This window comes from Patagioenas fasciata, chromosome 9 (genome assembly GCF_037038585.1).
Source record: "Patagioenas fasciata isolate bPatFas1 chromosome 9, bPatFas1.hap1, whole genome shotgun sequence".
Classification (NCBI taxonomy): Eukaryota; Metazoa; Chordata; class Aves; order Columbiformes; family Columbidae; genus Patagioenas; species Patagioenas fasciata.
The window spans coordinates 29,724,818-29,750,395 of record NC_092528.1 but is presented as its reverse complement, the minus strand read 5'-3'; the positions used below and the strand labels follow the sequence as shown (position 1 = coordinate 29,750,395).

Below are 25,578 nucleotides of genomic sequence, written 5' to 3'. Positions count from 1 at the left end.
ACATCAGCCGCATATAGAATGTACAAACCCCAAAAAACCCTAAACCAAAGAACATCTGAGAACTACAATTAATCACAGTCAATGTTCCGGTAGCTTCTACCAGCAGCAGTCAAGCAGAAAAACGTTGCTGAGGGACTTTGGAAAATCACGTCGGAGACTAAAAACCTCCTGTTCAAATATTTATTGCAAATGTTCCACGGTTTTCTGATGCATCACATACAACTGGAAGTTCACAGACATATCTCATTCTCTTTTATGAATCAAAGTTATGCAAGACCCACCATTTTAATTCATTTTTATAATAAATATTATCTTTAATTTATTTCATGGATAAATTGTTTACGTTTTATGCTTCCTTTTTAACCATAACTATGCTAAGTAAAGTTAAATGAGATGATGTTGAAAACCTCCTAATGAATTATTAGCAAATGTGGAACTATTAGAACAGAGAACTTACCCTTTTCATCAGCTTTGTCTTTTACCGCTAGAGTGTCATTACTCAGAGATACTGTCTGGGCATTTAAAACATCTGTTCTCATTCCTGGAAATTTTGGAGAGGAAATTAATCTTCCTTCATATGAATATAAATAAAGTCCTCCACCATCTACTAGAAGAAAATGCCTAAAATTAAATAAAAAAGGTCAATCACTAAATAACATAGAAAAACACAGCGACAGTTTCAACAATTGGAAGGTAGTTGTCTAATATCCTGCAATTGTTTGCAGTTAAACTACATAATTTCTAAGCATCTCCCGTGTGAGGAAAGGCTGAGGGAGCTGGGGCTCTGGAGCTGGAGAAGAGGAGACTGAGGGGGGACCTCATTCATGTTTACAGATATATAAAGGGGGAGTGTCAGGAGGATGGAGCCAGGCTCTTCTTGGTGACAACCAATGATAGGACAACGCGCAATGGGTTCAAACTGGAACACAAGAGGTTCCACTTAAATTTGAGAAGAAACTTGTTCCTGGTGAGGGTGGCAGAGCCTGGCCCAGGCTGCCCAGGGAGGTTGTGGAGTCTCCTTCTCTGCAGACATTCAAACCCGCCTGGACCCCTTCCTGTGGAACCTCAGCTGGGTGTTCCTGCTCCATGGGGGGATTGCACTGGATGAGCTTTCCAGGTCCCTTCCAACCCCTGACATTCTGGGATTCTGTGATTCGAAGTTGATATTCTAAACGATTTCAGTTGTAACGTGGATGTTAACCTTTCTTTCATGAAAAATATTTATTATCTGGAATCACTACGATTTTAAATGTCATAGGTATCACAAGATTTCAATCTTACAACTGCCGATGATGAAGCGTACAGCTGCAGAGGGTGCCCCCATCACGCCACGGGACATCACTCTGTGTGTGTATGTGAGAAACAACTTGAATCAGAGAATCATTTAGGTTGGAAAAGCCCCTCAAGCTCATCGAGTCCAACCCTTAACCCACCCCTGGCACAGCCCCATGGCCCTGAGAACCTCATGTCCGTCTGTCCAACCCTCCAGGGATGGTGACTCCAGCACTGCCCTGGGCAGCCTGTTCCAATGCCCCACAGCCCTTTTCATTAATAAATACTTGCAAATATCCAATTTTTACCTCCCTTGGCACAACTTGAGGCTGTTTCCCCTCATTCTATCACTTGTTACTTGGGAGAAGCGACCAGCCCCCCCTTGCTACCTTTACAGCTGGCTTTGAAATACTGTTATAATACCTGTATCATGTCCTTCAATATGGCTAGATCATAGCATAGAACAAAGAGAAGACCCTTCTAATGAACCAATCACCATCTATTCCAATGCATGGCTTTGGTGAAAAATCACTTATTTGCAGGAACACATTGCAAAATTTTATGCAGCACACAGATAGTTCCACACAACAATAAGTGTTTGGTAAGTAATCTATAGTTCATAGACACAAAATGCATCCATAAGCAAAAAGCGCGTTGTTAGGCTCTCAGCTATTGTACATGTTACAAATCACTGGCACCAAAAAAGCCAGTAATTTGTTGCAAATATTAATACAAATATGCAAGATAAATGGCACTATTTATTTTTATTTGGTATACCTGGCAATGCATTTAATAAAAATTGGAGACCAAAGCTCATTTATATAAAATATATTCCAGTTCAAAAAAGCAACATAAAACATCAAAAAACCCCAGATGTTAGTGTCATGTCAGAAGATTTACTTTCTTTCATAAATAAGAGTATGAACATATACATGTAATATATGAAAAGATTCATTACCACCATACAAGATCTATGGTAAATATACCAGCTGAGCCTTTACATGCTACTTACTAATACTCTGTCTTTTTGCCTATTTCTAATATTTCAATGTGTGCTTATGTTAAATAACAAAGTTTGAGGTAATGCACGTTCACATCTAACAGTGAGCATTACAAGAAGCAAACTACCTTTCCGCTTGGAGAATCAAACTCACTGTTCCTTCCTTCAGGTCAAAGATCAGTGGTGTGTTCCAGTTCTTTGTACTGAAATAAATAAAGTAAATTATTGAAATATTCCTGCATTGTGGTTCGAACCTTTCCCAGTGATGCAGAGGTGGGACAGAGCCCCTCTCTTGTGCTCCCTCTTACAGGCTGCAATGATGGTTTGGCATTAGTCATCTCACTGAACCAATAAGGTGCGTTTAGAAGTCAACTTTAAATTTCAGCATATGAAACAGAATATCATGTTCTTAAAACATGATGCGGGATTGAATCATTCTTATTCTATTCCAAAATAATGGTGTGCCAGAAGCAGCATCCAAAAGAAAAAGAGTCCCCAGATGGAGGCACAGAACCGGGGCAAATACAGATGCATCCAGCCACCAATTCCGGCTGCCTCTACATGATAAAAACCCCATGTTTTTGTAGCAAAATGAACAGGCAGTCAAGGCATCAGCAAAAAAATGAAAGAAAAGACATCAGGTGGAGGGCAATAATACTCCAACACCATTTCTTGTAGATGATGTTAGGTTCCATGGGATATTTCAGTTCGTTAAAAACAGAATTAATCACTGGACTTCAAATGAAGTTCCCGCTACTCTCTTAAAACTGATAAGATAAAATGGAGAAAACTTCAGGAATTGGTCTTACTTACGAAAACACGTAACACTGCAGAGAAGTTGAAACAACCAAATGCCCGTAGTTCAAAGAGGCCTTAATAACCCTGTCACGGAATTCCAGCAAATCCACCGCATCGTTAATAACGTTGTGCACCTAATCAACAGAAAATTGAAGAAAACAACAATAACTGAAATGAAAACTACCTAGTGGAGTATCACATTCTTTCTTATTATAAGCACGTGCTGATACGACGATGCCATTAAGAGAAGAACATTATCTATGTGGGAACAGGCATTTTCGCAGCACTAGTGAGAACTTAAAGGTTCTGCAAACTCTGAATAAACAATGAATAATTACTGAAGACCTGCATGGAATTCCTTAAAAAAAGGAGTAACTAATGAGTAATCAGAATGCATAAGGTTTGAGCACAACATTATACATGAGGTTGATAAAATCATCTGAGATGAAGGATGTCTGAAAGTTCCCATTTTAAGACTCGGTGTTGAGTTGCTGATTATTTGAACATTTAAAATCTAATGTTTCACCAATCCCATAATGATCCCATCAAAATAACGCAGCAATATCCAAGATTTGGATAAAGATGTGTTGTCCAGATGATGAAGAGCTCTCCCAAACTCTGAAATAAGGGAAATAAGGTTGTGCCTTTGCCATTGCTGCGAAAATTTGCTCCAATGCTGCAAGAAAACCACAGTTTGCCTGTAATCAACACAGATTTTTGAGCTTAAAGATCTTAGGCAGCTGAAATCTAAGGAGATATTTTATGGCTCTGTGTACGTGTGTTGTTCAGGATTTGTTTTCTTGTTTGTTTGGTTGGTTTTATTCTTCTTTCTTTAAGATGTCACCATTCTGAGGGTGGTAACTCCTCTTTGATTTCCTCCATTGCGCAACCAATTGCAAAACAAGGACTGAACTCAATTATTATGAAAGCCTAGAAACCATTTCCAAAGACATATTAATTGCTGTGTCTACCGCAGTGATATGTCTATAATTAACTAAGCTATTGTAGTACCCAAAACAAAGAATGCATCTAGGACTTTTCTGTCAGCAATATTTTCCTACATAAATATACGGGAATAAAGTAAAATCACTATAATCAAATAAAAAATGAGTCCTCAATACTTCCTCCATTGTTTGCATATTCAAACACCCTGGAGATTATTTGCAGAGCCATCTGTTACGAGTCGATGTCTGGGAATGAAAGAAGAAATATGAATTTTTACCTGCTAATTTGTCATCTGTGTTCCCAGACACTGACTCATGTTATCCCACCCACTGGACCAACCCATAATACGGCATTTCTGTTGTTACAACTTTGCCCAATTACATATTCGACGTTAACAGAAGCAAGACCAAAAAAGTGTTTAAGGGGCTAATTAGGAATTTAGGGACTTGACCTTGATATTGAAAATATTGGCCTGGTGTCCAATATCGAATGTGTAATTTGGAAAATTTGCGAGAATGGAAATCATCTATTATCCCAGCGTTCAGAGAGCGAACGTTGTGAGTCAGTGTCTGGGAACACAGAGGACAAATTACAAGGTAAAAATTCATACTTTTGTATTAATTCCCAGATATTTGGTAACCTAAATGTGGCTTTAGGCCAAGATGTTTTCAAAAGAAGGATCCCGAAGTTAAGCTCCAGAAACCACATGTAGGGGCCTGTTTCATTTCCAGCAGCGCTGGGACTTGGCAGCTCCACCGAGGTCGATGTCGGGTGCTCCGTGCATGGCTGGAAGCACCGCACGGGTACCTGGTGTAGATTATCCAATATCTGACAACGTTCTGGAGCTTTGGAAGATCCCAGTCTAGGCTGTAACGCAATATGCAGTGCGGAAAAGCACATCATGACTCTTTATAGTTATAATCAGCAACCACATTTAGCTGGCAGTGCCCTAAGATTGCAACATTCATCACAGCACTAAAGTAACATTAGTTCTATATATCTATTTATATACCTTTTTATATATTTGTTTTATATATATATATACTTATTCCTGTAATACTATTGCATATGATGCTTTGGTTTTGGCCAATGAATTTGTATTGTTTTCTGCACAAACATCTTAATTACACTTGAAATTCTCTCTCTCTTGTTCGTGGCCTCCCACAGCTCATTTCACATGCCCTTCAAATGAGTTTTGCATTTTTCTGGAGGATAAAGTACTTCTGCATTACATAATTCTGGTCCATCTGGTGGCACAACTGATAATTATTTACACCATTTGCTAACTCTGGCCATTATACGATTTAAAACATCTTCAGTCATATATACATGGGGGGAAAAAAGGACATATTTTGTATTAAAAATCACCTTAGAACGCTAATAATCAGAATGCACAGCTCTGAACTGTGAATGTTACCTCCATGGTTCTCCTCTTCATTAATGTTATTTCAAGGTTTTTCCACTCCCAGCGTTGTTCCACGACGTGGGCAAAAATGACATGGCCATTCCCACACGCTCCGGCCAGTTGAGTGCCATCAATAGACCAAGCAATATTAAATATGCTGCCCGTGTTCGGCTTCTCTAAAGCATAAGACCACTTGCAGAAAGACAGAAATGAATTCTTAATATTTTTGTACTGTTTGGAAAAGATATATTGTAAAAAACAATACCACAGTGTTAAATTTGCTTAAGAAACACCAATGAACTAACTTGTTATTACAACTTGAAGAAGCAAAGTAGAGGGATGAGATTGAAGTTCGATTCCCTGAAGTACATTAGGTAAAAGTTATCTAGTCACAACACACTTAAAGTGTACCTGGTCATTCATAAATCTAAACAATTGCTACAGAGAAATTAAGTGAGTGTACTTAGAAACAATTAAACTGGTCTGGGCAAAATCATATATGTATATATATATATATATATATCCTAATCAAGAAGTGCTTGCAAATGGCTATCACAGTTTAATGTCACAGGGGCACAGGTCAAATCTTAACAAAATAAGTACTGTACCTGCTTTCCTAGAGATTTTTTAAATAGCATTTAGCAGTTGAAGAACTACCTGAGCATTCAAATACATTTGAAGTCTTCAGTATCAAAGCAGTAAGAAATAACATGTGATTGAAGTTAAACGTAGACAGTGGATTCTCATGGCTTTTGGATACATGGTATTATATGAAAGGGGAGACAGTTGGAAGAAAATACTCACCTCATGTTTCTAACACATTTAATATTCTGATTTCTTTTGCAGTACGCTTAATACCCAAGAAATACAAAGTCCTTCACACAAAGTCTTCATATAATTTATACGAAATGGAAACACAAAAATTACAGGAAAAAGAAGGTGTCAGACTTAAACATTCAATAGGAAGGAAACCTCTCGGTTGCACTAACGATTTACAGAATACGATGTAAATTGACCTATGGAATCGGGGCTCTTGTGCTGCCCACGCGCACGAGGGTGAGCGAAAGACCGAGTCAGCACCCACTGAATTTCCCATTTCAAGCACTGCCTGAATTTCCAATTTCAAGCACTCAATTTTAAGGTTTCTTGGCTCACAGACACACCATTTATCGCCTATATGATCTGCAGTTGGGGACAGTAATTGAAATTTTTAGAGAAAAGTCTATAACCTGCTTTCTGTCTCAACGGGCTGACTTCTGTATGAAACACTCTCCAGTAATTAAGAGCGCAATATTTAACTATGTCTGACATCCTTATATAGCAAATGAGGCTGTAGGACAAATGATGGTAATGAGCACGCTCAGAACACTCTACATGTCCTACATCTGAGAGCGATTTTTCACAGCTGGCCAGATGTGATCTGTCTGACAACAGTTTGAAGAAGTAAAATACTATTTCATAAGTGAATGTTGGGATCCTCCCAAGCAGACGAGGCTGTTTCTAAGGTCATTTCCCTCAGATCAAGAATCTACCCATCAGTCAGAGTGAATAATAAAGGGGCATCAAGCCATCAACTGAGAACCAGTTTAAGGAGCTTAAAGAATGTGGTTTTGGTGCTACTTTTATTTTAATGTACTTTTTGTATACCCAGCAGATACACTGCACCTATACATTTCCAAAACCAGTTTTTTATTTCTTAAACCAAAAGTCTCTTGTTTTTCTCATGTAGTTGAAATACTCAGTAAAATATTTCCAGATTACAACCTTTTTTTTTTCTTTAATATATAAAGCAATTACAAAGTTTTATTTTCCAGCTATTTTTGAACGCTCTCAGTATAATTCAGACCACTCCAATGATTCATACTCCCTGCAGATGTCTGGTACATTTATCATGTACACAAAATGTTATAATAAGAATCATTTAGCTCTCCTTTTGTAAGATAGGAACAGCTTTTAAAAACCGAAATGGCTGTTACGTATTAACCAGATATACTGAGTTTTAAAAAAAAGGTATGAATATGACTATATGAATGACTCTATGAATGTGGTTCTAACATTAGCTGCAATACTATACTTTGGTATTACTGTTGGGCTTATACTTTTCCTGTATTCAATGAACTCTCTCAAGAACAAAGACTAGTTATAAAAGTTTAATTACATTAAATAAATACATGAAAGCGATAACTTGAGCTTCTCCTTTCCAATCGCACAATGTAGTAAAAAAGATGAAGAACTAGAATTTGCCTTGGGTAAATGGAAACTGAGGAGGCTCTTGAGATGTTGGTGAAATGATTTCAATGAGCAGCTTCAGGGAACTCAGTGTCCCAGGAACAAGGACAGTGTTTCACATGTGTAATATTGATGCTCTAAAACTCGGTATGAAGGATCCAATTAGTTATTATTCCTGGACTGAATGCAATAAATTAAGAATGATTATCCACATAATATCATGGCATAAAAGTGTTGGAAAAAAGTAGTGAGAGTATTTTCTTCACTTTTAAATTTAAGCTGAACTAAAGCTGACACTGCTGAACCTCCCCTTGATGTCAGAATTTACACAGCATCCCGCATCCACCAACTTTAACAGTCTTTGCCCATTATTTCGTCTTTGTTTATGAAAAGAAAATGGGCAATCTCCCCCACAATCCACTCCCGGACTAACAGCAAATACACACTCTCGTCCCTTTACGCCCCAACTGATATAACCAAGACGAGTGTGTGTAAAGAAAGTTTCAGGTCCTAATAACCACAAACCTCTATTTATTAATTTTTTTTGAAGTGAAGGCTCCGTTTCCCTTGTGGCCCTTAGGGCGTTTCACACCACGGAGGCAGCTGACATCTGAAAATCCATTAAAAGCTGCAACCAGCTCCTACTGCTGAGTGATGAACCCACGCTTCAGTGCAAACCGCCCAGGAGCTGCTCATCAGGAAACGTCGATTAATTATCTGATGCAATGGAAGGCAAATCGGACCTTACAAGATTATAAAAATCAATTATCCAAGGCAACGCTATACTGAAACCTATTAGAAACACCTGAATATGTACACATATGTGGACTCAGCTCATGGGAAATATATATGTATATATGTCTATATACACCCCCTAGACATTTTACTCAGTATAAAATATTAGGCTTTCAACTCCTCCCACACCAGAACTCACAAAGATTCTACAAACCGGAGACAACATGTGTAACTAGAGATAAGGAAACCCAGTGCTGCATGTGAATATACGGCAATTTACCCCAAGAGGAGAAACCACCCTTGACGGGACTATTGAAGTGCAGAACTGTGTGGGATTCTTGTTGCTCTCTTGAACATGTGCTGGAATTGACCCCAGTAATTAATGTAAATTATCAAGAACTAAGTCACGACCCCCAGGTGATGCATTAAGCTGTGTATTAGCCGCACAAAGCCAAGCAGAGGATATCTAAAATTCTCCTGAAATCAAGCACATTCTCATAATTATTAGACCCAAGAACTAAAGATAGGATGACAAACTGTCCCATATAAACTCTTAAACGTAGAAAATGAAACATTGATGTAGTTCTTTAAACAGATTATTACTTCCATAGATGATCCATATGTTTTCATTTTCTTCCAGAAGTTACATTAGGCCAATTCTAATAAATGAAAATACGCCAACTTGGAAAGAATTGGTCAACAACATAACTCCATGCGAAACCTATCTATATTATTTTTCCCTTTTATTGAGCTACAAAGAATTCAAGCTCACGACTGTTAATAAAGGTGGATGAAATAGAGGCAGCAGAGAAAAAACTCCTTCTTTTTGTGACACTGCCAAATGCATATCACTGTGAAACAAGACTATAACTAAACGTAATGGGACCAAAGCTCATTGGAACTCTATAGAAAACAGATTTGCTTGGGTTTTCGTGGTGCTCCAGTATAGGACAATTCAGCACTATCAGAATAATAGGAAAATACACGTGCTGTACACAGTCCCTTTCGAAATCTTGTTAGATCTTTTATAGTTGTCTAATACCTAATGTCAATTTAAAGGATAAATTATGTTAATTTTACAACAATCACACAATTTACTGCCCTGAATGAAATTAATGGGTTTAATGCTAAACACCTAAGTTATTTTTTAAGCTTCTCCATAGGTATTTAAATTATTTTCAAAACTTCTCTTTGTCAATGGTTTAAAAAATAAGGAAATAAGAACCAACACTGCTAACCATTTAACACACGAAGAATCCTGGACATCAATTAATGTCATGAACTTTCATTAAGTTCAAAGTCTATTTCTTTCTGAAAAACATTGAATAGAAACATGTTATCACAGAGCTCAATATATATAGCCATCTCACCCTATTCACACTTGTTTTAAATGGGGTCTGAGGCAGTTATTACTCTTGCAGAATGTTCTTTTTTATTTTCTATAGAATTAGGAAAGATTCCCTACATCTTATTAAGTTTTCCAAATGCTTTTTATAGAATTCCTAGCAAAATTAGACATTCCAAGGAGCAAGCTATGGAATGTAAAACGCCATGTGTAACAGAATCAAACACGCAAAGTACTGCTCCAGTCAAATGGCCATGATTCACTCTCATAAAAGAGTTTGTAGAATGCATATAAGAATTTAAAAGCATGAACTTACAGATTTATGAAGAGAATCACTTTCATTACTAAGCACAGTGATGGAATCAAGATAAAAATAAAAAGGCAAGATTTAGCAGTCAAACATCAAGTTGTTTACGAAAAGAGATTGTAGCTAAACACCACCAGAAATAATGTTTAACAAAAGGAGCACAATTAATTTGGAGACCACCAAAAATCAAATCAAACCGACCAATCCCCATTAAGGGTAAATAAACCATTAATGGAGGAAAATCTAAAAGGTCTTCCCAAAACAAGTGCATGAATGCATTCAGTGTAAGTAAAAGCTAAATTTGCTGTCCAGCTTTGCCAGCTTTTGTGGGCAGCTCTACAAGGATTCACCTGACCACCGTGTTTCATGGGGTTTTTCTCAATTATCCTTGTACACTCTCCAAGGCGTTGCGACAACAACCTGTCCCGGAGCAGATGGGGATGGTCCATTTTCCAGGAGAATTATGTGGGAGCGGAGCGGGGGAAGGAGGAAATCAGTGAATTTCAGTCATTCTTACCATCTCGGACTGTGAAAATATTTTGACCTGCTCAGTAATGTCGAGGGAAGCGCGCGGAGCCGCAGGAAATAGCTGACATAAGAGAACTTTGCAAGCGCCGCCCTTCATCCGAGGGATCGGATTCTGCAAAGCTGTGAGCACCAGGAAGGCTGAAGTCTGTCCATCAAAATATCCAGCTTTACATTTCAATGTATATAACTCTAAAATTACTCTCAGCACTCTCTGCAGGATTAATGATCACTAATTTCAACACTAAATATGTTTTGCCTGGTATTCTGTAGGCTAGCCACAATAATTCCTTTTAGGTACGTAACACTCTCAGAGCAAAAGTGCTTTGTAAATGAAGAAATAAAGCTTTTCAAAGTTACTATTACATTTCTAGGTTTTTTAACACGAAGCTGCTAGACCCAGGTAGAAAGAAAAGAATAGGAGAAAAGAAAATACGCTAACAGCATTTAATTTAATTATGCCCCCAAACTGAAGACATATGCTAGAAAAGAGTTAATGATATATATATATCGCCTGATGGCTCCCTGAGGAACAATTTGCCAATACAGCTCCATTACATCAGACATAATAAAAATGTCTATGTTGACCAGTAAAAGCCAGGTCTGGTTCTCTTCAAACTCCATCACTCTGGTGGTATGTGAACCATTCTTCCTTTCCCCTCAATACCAGCAAAGCTCGTTCTTTAGTAACTATTTACATTTAGTGTCAGGAAAGAAACTTGCATGAAAAATCGTGACTTTTGAAGATCATAAATTATCCTTGCTAGCTGCTAAACAGACAAAAGCATCTGGCACGAGCTACCGTACATATAGTTTCTTTCAGAGTTGAGTAACAAACCAGGTAAAAGAACCCTTAATTTTATGGAAAAATAAACCTAATATTTCAAACAAAGTCCATGAGCCCGTTCAACATTAAATGTTGATTAAGAAATTACTGGGTTTCTGCACCAGAAGTTGGAACCATATTTGCAGTAAATTATATTGTATAATAACTGGCAGGAAAACCAGCAAGGCCCTGGGGATCAGAAACAAAAGCTACATGCTACAAATCGGCATACATGACAGCAGAAAAAGAAATATAGGCTTTTAAAAGAATAATTTTGATGACGAAAAACATTAAATGATGACAAGTGCAATCTGCTCTCCAGCCTTAAAACAGAGACAGGAAATCACAGAATCCCAGAATGTCAGGGATTGGAAGGGACCCGGAAAGCTCACCCAGTGCAATCCCCCCATGGAGCAGGAACACCCAGCTGAGGTAGCCTGAGTCTACTTTTTAATGATTTTTCTTCAAAAATTTAAAACTACTTGAAACACACAGGTCAAGTTCATGGTAAGGAGAACCACGCTCCAGGGAAGATGCCCAAAAACACCACGGCAAATGAAGGTTTTTGAACCTGAGCAAAAGAGCAACAAACACAATAAGAAAAGAGGTGGAGAACGGAACAGTAAAAGTCCCAAACCAGGAAGGTTCGATGCAACCCAAGTCTCAGCAAAAAGCTGCAGAACCTGAAGGTCAATGAAACTGCGCTAAATTAATTTTAATTGAAGACCAAGTTGACAAAAAAAACCCTGGGTCAACAACAACAAACTGGGTGTAAAAAATAAAATCTAATGCCTGACAATCACATCTTGTGATCTCCTCACTGCATGTGCTTGGCAGCATTTAGTATTTCTGAAGGAAAAAGGACATCGTTCTTCTACCTCCTTTTTTAAGATAGGTCAATTTTACACACTCCTTGCTTTTTATGGTTACTAATTGCATGATTATTCAAATTTATCAAACCCAAAAGATATCTAGAAGTTCAGCTAAGCAGATCAAGAACATAGCATCTTAGTCAGATGCACCCAGTAGAAAGGTGATGGATGACATGACTAGTTTTTGCTAATAAAACCACCGTACACGTATACCCTCAGCAATATGTGCTGTATAATCAATACATTTGTACGATTCCACATCTGCTGTTGCTGAGTTGTTACTTACCCCAGTTTTATCGCATAGACGCAAAGTATGAAAAGAACCCACGGCAAATAACTCTCCATCCCCAGCCCAGGCAACAGAGGTTATAGGATATTCGTGGGGCTGGGAGCTGTACAGGAGGCGGCCATAACTGTCCCAAACCTTTAAAAAAATTCAATATATATCTCTATGAACATAGTTTGGGCATACCTTTGCTTATTCTAGAATGAAGTCATTTGATTGTAAAACTTGGACACTACTATTTTTAGTTTTTGTTAATTGTGAATGTTTTTTATCACAGCTATTATACACTTAGGGAATGATAGAACCAACATACGATACACTTAAAAAATAGGTTTCTGCTTAAAGCAAGTAATACAATATGTGCTTTCCATTTTGGATGCAGTATATTCTAACCGAAATACTTCCTAAGGGATTCAATAATGCTCCTGTAATAGAAAACAGTAGCTTTACCTCCTCTAGTTTGATGTCATTACCTTTTTCAGTATATGTCATAGCTTATACTATTTCAAGTAATAATGTCTATATTTCTACATATTTTCCTTCCAGAGTTTGTTTCACTTGCTTTTTACCTATTTTTATTCTGCTGTATTTTTTTCTAGACGTGTCTAATTCAATGTTATAGACAGAAGATGTATTTACAAATAATACAACTCAGGGTAACAAAAACTGAAAGACTTGTCATTTAGTTTTAAGTTTTCATGTATTAATAAAATTAGAAAACATCAGAATGCCTGATATATTTTTCAGTCGTTTAGTTTCCCTTAAGAATTTAACCAGTACTCACCTTATATTTACAATCTTCACCTGCAGAAAGAATAAGATCATTAACTGAGTTCCAGTCAGTTTTTAAAATAAGTCCATCGTGGGCTTTCCACTGAAATGGAAAAGAAGAAATTAAACATACATGCACCAAGTTTGACAACATTATTTTTAATCTTTATCCTTCATCTTTTACCAGCGTTCATAGGCTCCAATGTACATCAGGGTTTCCAACAGCAGAAACCCACAGATGTCATCTCTTCTTGCAGAAAGATAAACTAAATACAGCTTGAACAAGGCAGAATGAAAGTGTAACAATCCGCACTAAAAACGTGTTCTGAACAATTGCTTCTGCATTTTCTGCCTTTTTGTAACAATGAAAAGGGAAAACCTTCTGTGTCATTTTGCTTTTTCTTCGTTAACAAAAAGGGAAATGCCTAATCACGTGTCTGAAGAATATCCATAGCAGAAAGTGTCCATTTTATGTTTTAGTTTGGAGAAATGAACAATTTCCTTATTCTCCAAAAACCTAAAATGTTGTGGGGGGAGAACTGAGCGGTTGTTTGCATGGAAAATTTTAGCAGAAACATTTCACATTTGGCTAAACTCTAAATAACTGACAAAAACTCACATGGAAGTGTGAGACAAGCCTAATGTATCAACGATACCTGCAAAACTTTAGCGTTGGGCTGAAGAGGTTTAATAATCAGCTGCTTCCCTGATGTATAAAGGACTTTTTCAGAGTCGGGTCCCCAGGCTACTGAGTACACCGGTGTTCCTGCAGACAGACAGACAGACAGAAACACAACTCTGAAGACTTCTGCTCATGCTCTGTACCCTTCCAACACTCCTCAAGGAAATATATATACATATATATATATGGGGTATAGTCCTGGAAATTCATTTGAGTGAACCATCCAAATCCTACCACTCTGAATGAGGCCACTCTCAATTTAACTTTGAACAAATCAGCTGCGTGCAAAACAAGAAAGGAGTTGATGGCTTGTCCAATATTACATCTGGGTTACTATTAATAAAACTGTGTATGACTTTACTACTGCTACAGGTCTTTCCTCATATTGTACCTATCGATTTTCCCAATGCATCACTTAACTTTTAAGACCTGCCGATTTTATTGCAAGGTCTGTTCCCAGCAGACTCCAACTACATTTACCACTCGCTTCTTCATTTAATGGTCTCTAAAACCACCCCAGAAGAATTAAAATCACCCAATTTCTTCTCTATTGTAAGATTTCTTCAGTCAAACCATCTTTATAAACAGACAATTTTGTCTCTTCAGCTTCACCGAACCTTATTTATATGCTCCCAATCTGACCAATTTATTCTAATATATAGTTGAGCTAAATAAGACGACATTGTCATTGACATTTAATACAAATCCGGGCTGAAAAAGCTTTGCATTGCACCTAAGTTATTATTCATAAGATATGTAGGCTCCATAATTAAGCCTCTAACAAAACACATATAAAAACCCAAATATTCCATACACCAGCAACTCACAACCCAAATGATCGTAAATAAAACTCTAACGAGCGGCCTGCAACTTGACAGATTTTTCCCAATTAACTGAAAACACTTTTTTGCAGATCAAGAACGCCTCTATCTAGAATAAAGTTAACTGCTCTGGTTTAAAATCATGTTCTGTTGCAGTTTTCCAACGACCTTTTTTGAAAATAAAGCACAAAATTACATGAAAAAAGCATCCAGGAAAAAACAAATATCAAACTTGTCAACTATGCAAATATTTTCCATGGTACTTGACAGGATTAACCACCCCTGAAGAATAAGAACCAAAGGATAAGTCCATGATACCCACGTGGAACTGGCAGGTACAACACGGACCTGAATGAGAGCTGTGCCCCAAAAGCCGTGTTTGAGACATAAGAAACCTCCAAAAGAGCAATTATTACAACCCAAATGTTGCTATTTGACAATGTCACGATTTTAGAAGAGGAAACTCGAAAGGAATTCTCCTGAACTCTCACTTATTATCTTCTTAAGGAGTTGTGCATATTTCAGATGACAATAAAGTATCAAGCTGATCAAATGTCCCTTCAGAGACACTTTTGGTAATCAAGTTCCATTTCAAAAAATGACTCAGGAACATCTTTTAATGAGATGAGATTTAGATACTAAAGTGACTGAAGTGCTCTGTCACCTGTCCTAACATCATCTGATAGCTCACTTGAGCCTTCAGATTTTCTCTCTGAAAAGAACCTGATTTTATTATGGTCACGTCAGTTCAGCACAGTCAACTTGATTTGAGCTTCCAAATATTCCAACGCTAAACTGAGACCTGGTGTCATTGCTCCTGTATATTTTTGCACTTTGTATATTTTCTTTTAGGAAGGCACTTATTTTATGTTACTTAGAAATATAGAATGATGTAATTTATTTTTTAACTCGTCAACCATTATAGGAGACAACTCACAGAAACACACAACATATATTAAGTAAATCTGGCACTAGCTGTTTTCCTACTGGCAACAATTTATGTTGAAAATGACATAAATTCTGTCACCAGCTGTACAGAAATTCCAAATAAACTAATTTTTGCCCTGCTCTAATGCTGATTTAACAATCAGAAGACTTTTATATTCAAACCAAATGTTTGACTTTTTTATGACGGCTGACTACTTAACCACAATTTCCAGGGCTTAACAGCAGGAGCTGAGTTAACTCATTTCCTTCTGCACTTAACAAGAGCTTGCTTGGGAAGAGGCTGCCAACACATCGCATCGCTGCGGAAAGGGAATTCAGAACAGCCACGCTGCAGCGAGTGGCATCGGTGACAAACAGCTCCAGGAACAAATACTCCCTGGGAAAAGAAGTGAGAATAGATGGGCTGAGAGAAGATTGGAGGAAGGAACAGCAGGATTAAGCAGGGTGGGGTTTCACATCTCAGCCTATGCGAGTCCTTTTACCTTCACAGGAGTAGAAACATTAATGCGGACAATTGTACATCTCCCTGTGGCAACACAAAGCATCGGAGCTGCGTTTGGAATAGTTGTCCCTTTCGAAGTTCCACTTCACAGTAATCACGTTGTAATTAAACTCTTTCCATGGTGACTGTTGTGATTTTGCTTTCATTAACCAAAAAGGTAATTGATATATCAGTTATTCATCTAACTCCTTGGTGCTCACTCGGCATGTGAGTCACTGGAAACCCATCAGAAAGTCCGCAGGGCCAAAAGACAAGGAAGCTATGACAAGATGACAAATGCAATTTGAAAGAAATGTGACAGAAACCACCTGAATAATTAGAAATTAATCCGAGGTAAACTGGTAGAATGTGTGGCACAGAAACAATAAGTCTGTGGTTAATGATGTTTGAATGATAAATAAGTGTCATATTCTTTTATAATGGAAAGTCAAGGCTTGATCAAGAATGAAAAAGCACTGGCTTGGTCTGTGCAATGCATGTGTATTTTCACAAAGGTTATGGTGACATCCTTCATCAAGTGCTCTTAAAGAAAGCCAGTTCTCATGGCACAAGAAATAACGTCATTCAGTGCATTTAAAACATGACTTTTCCACAAGGAACTACTCCTGTCTTGACTGGAATTAGGGACACTGGAATAATTACAATGATCACAGCAGCTGCTCTAGCAATGAAATATGAAGGGTGGATCCATGAGGCTTGTTTGGTCTGGAGATCCTCAGATCTTGGAGTAAAGTTATCAGCAAAGCTGTGGCCTTCACTAGTGGGATAAGCTAAAGAAACGGTGCTGCAGAATAATCTTGATTGTAGTGAACAAGACGCACCTGCCTTCTACTTAATTTTCTGCTTTGACTCTGTAGAGGACTTGGAGAGAGATGGTGATTTATGACCCTCAGCAGCAGCAATTTCGGACGGACACTTCCAGAGATGCAGCTGTGGACTCAGCACTGTTCCTACTAACCAGATGTTTCTCGGTCAGTGCAGGTGGCACCACCGACACGACAGTTTCCGCCTCAAATAATCCCAGAATTGACAAAGCACCGTAAAAATTTGTGCTGGTAGAGCCATCTTTTCTATCACACGTGGACCTTCAATACATTATACATCCTGCTCTTCATAATTCTCAGCTGGAAGCCTAAAGGACTGCAAATTTAGCATTTTCTTAAAAGCTTTCAGTTTAAGGAAAAGGAGAAATAAAAGGAAGAATATTTAGATAACTGAAGGACGAAGAAGTAAGATCAGGCTCAAAGAACGACGCAGCCATAACAGTAACGTTACACCAAGAGGCTCTCTCTTTATCCCATGCAATGGCAGGATGGAAGGATTCGCAGCCAGAGTGCTCCATATAAGCACCGAAAAAGCTAAAAAGAGGAAAAATGTACGTTCGTGTTTTTGTAGTGAATCAAAATTCAAAGATAGAACACGCATGTGGACCATCATCCAAAGATAGGAGCCTGAAAATGTCTTTCTAATACAAAAAGTGGAATGAGTAGAAAGAATGCTAGTGATGGGAATCCCTTCATTTCTCAAGATGATAAAGGAAGTGAAAAACTAGCCTAAACATTATATACCTCTCTTCAACAACGTCATGATTTGTGCAGAATCCTATCCTGATCCCAAGTACATCAGTAGCTTACAAAGCAGTTGGTGGGAATCTGATCGTGTAAATTAAAGTTTAAAGGGTTTCTGAACCTCACGGGCTCTTATCTTAAAACACAAATGCAAGAAGACAATTATCCCATGGGCACTCAGCTGTACATTTCTACTGTACAGAAACCCTACGAAATCAATGAATATTCAGCTTGCATATTCCAAACTAGAACAACTCCTACTGTATAAGCTTCAACGAACCTCAGATAAGCAGTTGAACATGAAAAAGCTTGAAACATGTCAACTGAGACATAGTGAAGTGCGTGCTTCAACTTTAAAACAAAATATAGCTCAGTTAGCTTATCTTTCTACCTTGTAAACATGAAAAAACATGACATCTGAATATGAACTTCCTTAACAGAATTGAAATACATTTTACATTCACTCCTGTGGTTAAAATGCCTTCAACAGGTTGAAAGAATTCAGATAATTTGTTTTAGAAAGAGATAAGGGTCTGACATTTAACCCAACCCCAGGTGCATGTGGTTTCTTAAAAAATGTCAAAAGGTCACATGATCTCAATGTATGAAGCCTGAAAAACAAAATCCAGCTCAGTATCTTCACTGAAATGATACAAAAATATTTGAAATTATGATTATAAAAAATAGCACTTTAAAAATCTCAATCATCATTTGTATAAATATGTACTTGCACTTCACAATAATGAGATTTTAAATTGACTTAAATGAAGATAACTGAAACGTTCCAGTGTGCATAAAACTGCAGTTACAAAGCCAAGATCAAGGCTCGGTCTCCATGGCCTCAGTTCAACAGAGAAATGAAGCACAGGGATTGTTTCACTTCAGTAGGACTGTTTGCATACACTAAATTAGTCACTGGGTTAAATAGAAGAACCCAGGGCTGTTAAGAGTTGCAAAGTTCAGAGGAACCCACCTACACGCACTTTGCATCTTTTGAGCATTCTTGAAATGCTTTCAGAGATTTATTTTTCAGTTGCACCATAAGTGTCTGTGGCTTGGTATTAAAAACTGGATTTTTAAATCTTTAATTCTTTAGTCTCTTCAGAATCCTTAGGGTGGAACTGAAACTGTTGTCTACAAGTGTTGCAATAACACTTCTCATTTGAAGAATATTTAAGATAATAATCTCATTAAAAATCCAGTTTCCCCTCTATTTAACTATGATTTATGTTTAATTTTAGTTAAGTTTATCTAGGCCTTAAGATACTTACACAAACCATCACAGCCAGATTTAGGCTCTTATTTAAGCATATTTCATAATACTCCAAATTAAACAGTTCTAATGGAACTTTAAGCAAATTAACTTACCTTGCTGAGCTAAAGTGGATCTCAGCATTCCACTTTTAGACCAGATTTTCACTTGGCCATCTTCACCAACTGAAAAGTTATCATAGAAACCATCAAATGCAAGAATAAGCCTAACAACATGGCACCTGTATTTATCTAGGAAACACTAGAGTTAAAATAAGTCCAGGTTTTCTTACAGGTAAGTGTTGTTTATGTAGTTTCCTAATGTGCACATAGATGGTACATTGAGGAAAACATATTTCAGACTGTTCTGCTGTTCTCAACAAGTGTCTTCCCCTCCTGGAAACCCCTGTAGTATCTGAAGCTCCTCTTGGGGTGAGAATGCCCATCACTACCCAAAGTAGCCTAAATTCTGTATATTCTACCCAGCACTGCTCGCACTTTTCATCTCTTCACAGTTCACCAGTGTGGAGGCTGATTAAATGAGTCTCTGAGGAGTCTGAAGAGAGCAGGAGCAGATTTTATGTATTAAACCGGTGGCTTCGCAGTTGATAAATGGTGAAACTGAAGATAACTGAAGGCTCCGCTTGGAAGGCTTAGATTTTATAACATAACCGCGTGCTACCAAGAAACTTAGTTTATTTATTAAAGATTAAGTTCTTCTATACTGTACAGCACAGTTATGTAGGAATTAAGAACACAGACTTCCTAGTGTGCTATCATATTTAAAATGTACAGCTCTGAGCCTTCGTTTAGGCCTCCCAGATTCAATTAATGAGGAAAAAGGTGCACTTGGACACTTAATGCCATTCTTCCCTTCCAAGGTAATTTACTTACCGGATTTCAGGCTTTTATATCTGGCTGATATAGCTTTTAAGTGTTTCAAAAGTGCAATTTTAAAAAAAATCTTAATTGTGCACACATGATACTGTTACAATAGAACCATAAATAATGTTTTAACTGATATAGCACCATCCAGGATTCACTCTTCCTCAAAGTATGGATGTGGTACAAGAGCAGTTGATTTTCTCAGAGCACAGTGTCTGGATGTGCTGATGAATTCCCATTCCCCCCACAGTCTTTCCAAAAAAAAAGAAAACAACCCAAAATAACACCAAAAAACCCCCAGATTGAAAAAGCAACTTTGACTTTTGCTTTGGAGAAGTTCCTGAGGCAAATCTGTCTTGAAAAAGAACAATATTTCTATCCCTTTGAGATTTCGGAGGAACACGCCAGAGTTCCTTGAAGCAGCGTTTTAGAGTCAGACTGAGTCTGGAAACAAGCGGATCCAAAATTATCTTCAGTACTTGTGGACTGAGTTGGAGTTTGTCCAAAGGAATCAGCTGTGCTACATCAGCCTGCAGACAACCCTGACACCGACAGAAATCCCATACAGGAGAAGCCGATCACAGCAAATTTCATTAGCTTCCCCTTCACGTCAAGATAGACGTTTTGGACAAAAATGCCAAAAGATTTAGGACAAGAAACCACGTAGAGATGCAGACACTGGGAGATCACTCTACACTGCTCCTAATAATGAAGAAATAGCAGGACAGGAACACTCAAGGTGCTCATGAGGCCTCAGTAAACTTTGCTGGCTAAAAAGATTCCAAATGTCATGTGCAGAGATATAAACGTACTGACTTAGCAACCTTTTTTGTGACAGATAAGAAACAAAGAGATTAATCATATACTGTCCTTTATGAAATACAGATCTACAGAAATACCTGAGCACTCTGATATTAACTGATATTTAACATTTACTTTCTAGTCAATAGGATAACATCTAATAGGGTCACTAGAAAGGAGACATTTTTTACTAGCTCTTCTATTAATTAAAATAGACAACATTCTTCTAAATCAAAAAGTGCCAAATCAAGTTCTATTAAACAAGGTGATAATAACCCCAGAGATATAGACATAAAAAAGTAACTTATTATAGTTAACTTAACTTATATTAGTGATTTTTTGTTTCCATTTCCTGCTTCTCATGCGAATTTCAAGCCACATAAGACTTAACAGTCTCAGTTTTATTCGTTCAAATTTAATGTCACTACAATATAAACTAGGAAACTTGGGATTACATCTTCTGAAGGCAGGTTAAGGATTAAATTATTTTTCAATCACATTCTATTGTATTTATGCCATAGAATAAAGTACTTACATTCTATTGAAAGCAGCTACTTTCAATTCATTTTGTTTAGTACTATATTTCTGTACCTTTGCTTTTCTGCATGTCAACTTTGTATAGTAGAAAACCAAAAGGCTTCATTTTGAAAGAGCTCTTCTGGTACTTGAATTTTCGGAACGCTTTGTCATTCCCGAATGCTCACCTGTCACCAGGGCCGTTCCTTCGGAATTCCAGCGCCCCGCGAGCACGGCTCCACAATGCGCCTCCACGCTCTTCTCCACTCTTCCAGATTTCGAAATCAAGTGGAACTTCCCTAAACAAAAGTTCAAGATCCAAACGATATAATTATTTTATGAATCGCTATTTCCGACCCTAACAGGATTCTGTTAAAAATACACACGCAGAACATGATGAAGCAACTAACAACAACAAAAGGACAAAATGTGCAATTATGCTGTTCACAACTGTGATGAGCCCAAACAAATGAGTTCTGCAGAAGAGCTATTAGTAAACTAGCTACAGTGTTGAGGGTTTTAATGTGTTTTTGTTTTCCTTTTGGTATGTATAATCTTTGTTCCGCCTATAGATTTTTCTTATGTCCTTCTAAACTTTGCATGTTTCTCTGGGGACGCAACTGCCTGCAGTGATTTCATTGTCTGAAAGCCAACGGAGGTAAATACACGGCAGCCCAGGAGAGTCCTTGTGGGTTTTGGGTTTGTGTTTTTAAGGTCTGAAAAATCACTCAAAAGGATAAGGGAAAAGCTAGAACAATCTGAGCATCAGTGAGCGCGCTGCTCTGAGGAAGCATTGCTGCTTGCATTATGGAACTGTTATGGAAATTCACAGAAGCCAAAAACAAAGCCATTAATGATTTCACCAGAAGCATGAGGAAGTCTTTCTTTCCAAATGAGGGATGTTGCTCAAATCCAGGAAGATCAAATTTAAACTGGACCAAAGAGCAGACAAAGGAGGACTTGGAAACATGTGGCAGAACAAACACATGGCTTAGAATAGTTTGGGGATTCAAATTAACTACTTGAAAACCAAAACTCTTCCCAAATTCTTTTGTCTAATCTGCCAGACAGTGAATCCCTACAAACAATGTCCAGAGTGAGCAGGATTCGTTGGGATAACAGCACAGACACCTCACACCCAGTGTGTGCAAATGCTCCATCGCTCACCGTGCGATCATTTTCCACTAAAAACATCCTGCTTGGGAATACGAATTCCAAACCAGACCATGCCTGATGAGCCAGAAACTAAAAACCTGATCATTTCAGTAAAGGACCAGATTATCAAGCCCAGTATGGGTGACAACAGAGATAACCACAAACTGGGGAGGTAAAACATGTAACATCACCGCACTAAATGCACATTCAGGAGCCAAGACGGCAAAATTTAGGTGGCCTGCATCGGCAAAAGCTTGAAATCACTTTTATTGTGTTCCGGTTTCCTATGTTTTATATTGCATTTCAATTAAAAAAAAAAAACCACAACCAAACACTGCCCTCCAACCCCCAAATCCCAACAACAAAAGTCTTGAAAACAAAGCCAGACTAAAACCAAAGGAAACACATTCTGGTAGATCTGTCAGTAAATAACCATCTCCATAGTATTATTCAAACGAGCGCAATTACAATTTGTCTTCATTTCACTTGTAAGTGTATAAATGAAAAGGCACAATCATCCAGGCAAATCTCCGCTAATGCAAGATTTCCAAGCAAAAAAATCTTTAATACTGAAGAAAAAGAATGGTTTGTGTAAAGAGTTTGTTTGAACAGACCATTTAAAATATCACACACAACTGTACATTTTTGCTTTTCTTTATCACTTATATTCCTATCTACCACAATACTCTGAACAGTTATTTAATATGATTTTTTTTCCTGAATTCATAGATCTGATATTATTAATAAGACCGCTTCTTCCTCATTCAGTTCATTTTTTATTTCCTAACATTTTCAGGACTGGTATTCTACATTGAATATATTATGTTATCTTGTAGTTCTTTCAAAATTATAAAATGTATTTTATAAAATGAATGCATCAGTGATTTTATGGTACACGTCTCAGGTCTGTAATTCTCATTTTTTGTGTTTAAGCAATAACCGGATTCATAGAAATTCCACGGCTAAACACTATTTTCTCTGATTTGTCTAAGTGGCCTTTTCTGGTTTTAAAATAACACCTTAAAAACCATGTTTTATTTTCTGATCACCTAATTTAATGTTAGTGTACTTGTGCAATCTGTAGCCAAGACCTTTCCCAATACTTAAACCTAATTTGATCATTGGCCTATGAATATTCTCATGCCATCACCCACAGTATTTATCAAGCGGCTGAGCTCCTCATGGCCATTAGGAACATAATCTGCTAATTTCTCTTAAAAGATTAAAAAAAGAAAAACAAAAAAGGAAAAGGCTTTGCAAACTGGAGCTCACATCTAAGCCAATGGTATCCATCAATTTTTGGTAGCCAACCTAAAACATTCAGAATCACTTTTTTAAGGATAGAGCAAATTCTATGGTGTTTTATATAGCAAAACCATAGTTTCCCCTGATCCAGGTAGAATCTGTGAGAGCTCAATACTTCTGTAAGCAAAGCCCTCAACATGTAAGAGAAAAAACAAATTAAAATGAAAGAACAGACAGTTGGCAAGCAACCGAATCCTTTGGTTAGGTCAGATTATCAGGAAAACAATGGGCCGTGTCAGGGAGTGCGGGATAAAATCCTGTTACACAGGGTAACATTCAACTCATTTGCTAATCTTTTGTACTTTCCCACTTCACAAGTCCCTACTTCTTCCACAAGGCATCTTTCAAATAGTGAAACTGCAAATTGTAGCCTAGCAGGACAGAATACAGTTTCCTATAAAAGCGGGCCTACCTCAGGCACTAAAATAGAATTCATCTGGAAAATATGTGCTCATGCATTTCAAAAGTGTATCAGAACAGGGCCAAATCATGTTTTCATGGATATCATCTTGACTTCTGCCATTCCTTTACTTTTCCAACATGTGAACTTCCAGCTGATGACAGTCGAACGATGTGATTCATTAGACGGAGCTCTTTGCACTGCGTTCACACGCAGAGGTTGCTCCAAACGCAGCGTTTCGATGGATTGCTCTCCCTTCTGTTCTTCAACTTAACTCGGGGGTAGCAAAGGCTTCCAAATGAGGACTTACTGCCTTATACACAATTAAGAAAGGGAAAATTTTAGCTGTATGCTTGGACTAGATAGAGGTGATTCAACTGAATCTTACTGTACATCTCCCTCCTTTGGATGCCATACTGAAGCCAGAAGCTGTCCTCAAATCTCAAAGTGACTCTGCAGTTTTGGAGGAATTTCAAGCGGGAGATTAGCAGCCTATTCAGATACAGAATATAAAATGTGTATGTTTTGTTCATTACTTTTCAGAGACTCTTAAATGCTGGCCTAATATAAAATTATCAATAGCATAAAAAGATGAAAAAAGTAGGCCTTTTCACTTATGATTTGTGCTTAATAAGCAGTTTAAAGCTGAATATACGCTTTATTTTTATAAAAAAGCAGCAAAAAGATCAATGCAAGGAGGAAGTAAAAGAACAACATCCCCCAAGAGACGCAGCTCAGAAGAAAACCCAGGAGGATTAAATTTACATTTACTCTAATTTCACAACCATCTGGAGTTAACCAGGAATTAAAGCAACCCTTTAAAGACATTATACTCCATTTCCATTGGATCCAGCAAATTTCCAGGAATCCTTATCACAGACATGAATTAGCTGTTGCAGGAAAATTGCAGACTTGACACTTAAGGCACGCTACATAACTAACAGTTAAACAGAATTATAAAGGTAAGTTTTTTAGAAAATAGCAATTAAGCAACAAGGCTTGCTTATGCTCTTTTACAATGCAATAATTCACTTGCATACGCCAAAAAACCCAACTTTATAAGATAAGTTGTCTTTATTTAAAGTGCAAAATTACACTAAGAGATAAAAACTTGGAAAGTGGCTACATTAAGTTTGTATCTCAATTTATTCTTTCACAAGTCAGATTAGCACTGCTTTGTATTTTGATATCACTAAGGAAAAAAACCAATAAAAGAAACTATGATTTTTTGGCAACTACATCTCATGAACAGTTTTCCAGAAGCTGAATGTTCAGGTTGAGTTTATGGATCAATGCTAAGAGCTTATCCTTCAGTGCCAACAACAGTTTACTAGGTAAAAAAACCTGAAGATAAAGTACTAACTTATGCAAGACAAAACCTGAAGATCCTTTGTGATCTGTGAATTATGGAACAAGCAACTGTATAAA

At 37.5% G+C, this 25,578-nt stretch overlaps 1 protein-coding gene across 8 annotated transcripts in view; it reads right to left on the bottom strand.

The window, feature by feature from the left end:
- The window catches only part of IFT80 (intraflagellar transport 80), a 47,563-nt gene that overhangs the window by 12,871 nt on the left and 9,114 nt on the right, over positions 1 to 25,578 (bottom strand). For 6 of the 8 annotated variants that reach the window (XR_010651838.2, XR_011740556.1, XM_065844625.2 and 3 more), the window contains exons 4-12: positions 21,479 to 21,589; positions 19,206 to 19,274; positions 13,973 to 14,082; positions 13,330 to 13,419; positions 12,546 to 12,683; positions 5,433 to 5,612; positions 3,086 to 3,204; positions 2,401 to 2,475; positions 458 to 621 (exon numbers count right to left, since the gene is read on the bottom strand). Coding sequence is in view for 6 of the 8 variants with exons in the window: in XM_065844625.2 (XP_065700697.1) it covers positions 458 to 621; positions 2,401 to 2,475; positions 3,086 to 3,204; positions 5,433 to 5,612; positions 12,546 to 12,683; positions 13,330 to 13,419; positions 13,973 to 14,082; positions 19,206 to 19,274; positions 21,479 to 21,589 (1,056 nt within the window). In the remaining 2 variants the exon portion in view is untranslated. The remainder of the gene's footprint in view (positions 1 to 457; positions 622 to 2,400; positions 2,476 to 3,085; positions 3,205 to 5,432; positions 5,613 to 12,545; positions 12,684 to 13,329; positions 13,420 to 13,972; positions 14,083 to 19,205; positions 19,275 to 21,478; positions 21,590 to 25,578) is intronic. The other 2 variants (XM_071812746.1, XM_071812745.1) reach the window with 2 other exon arrangements.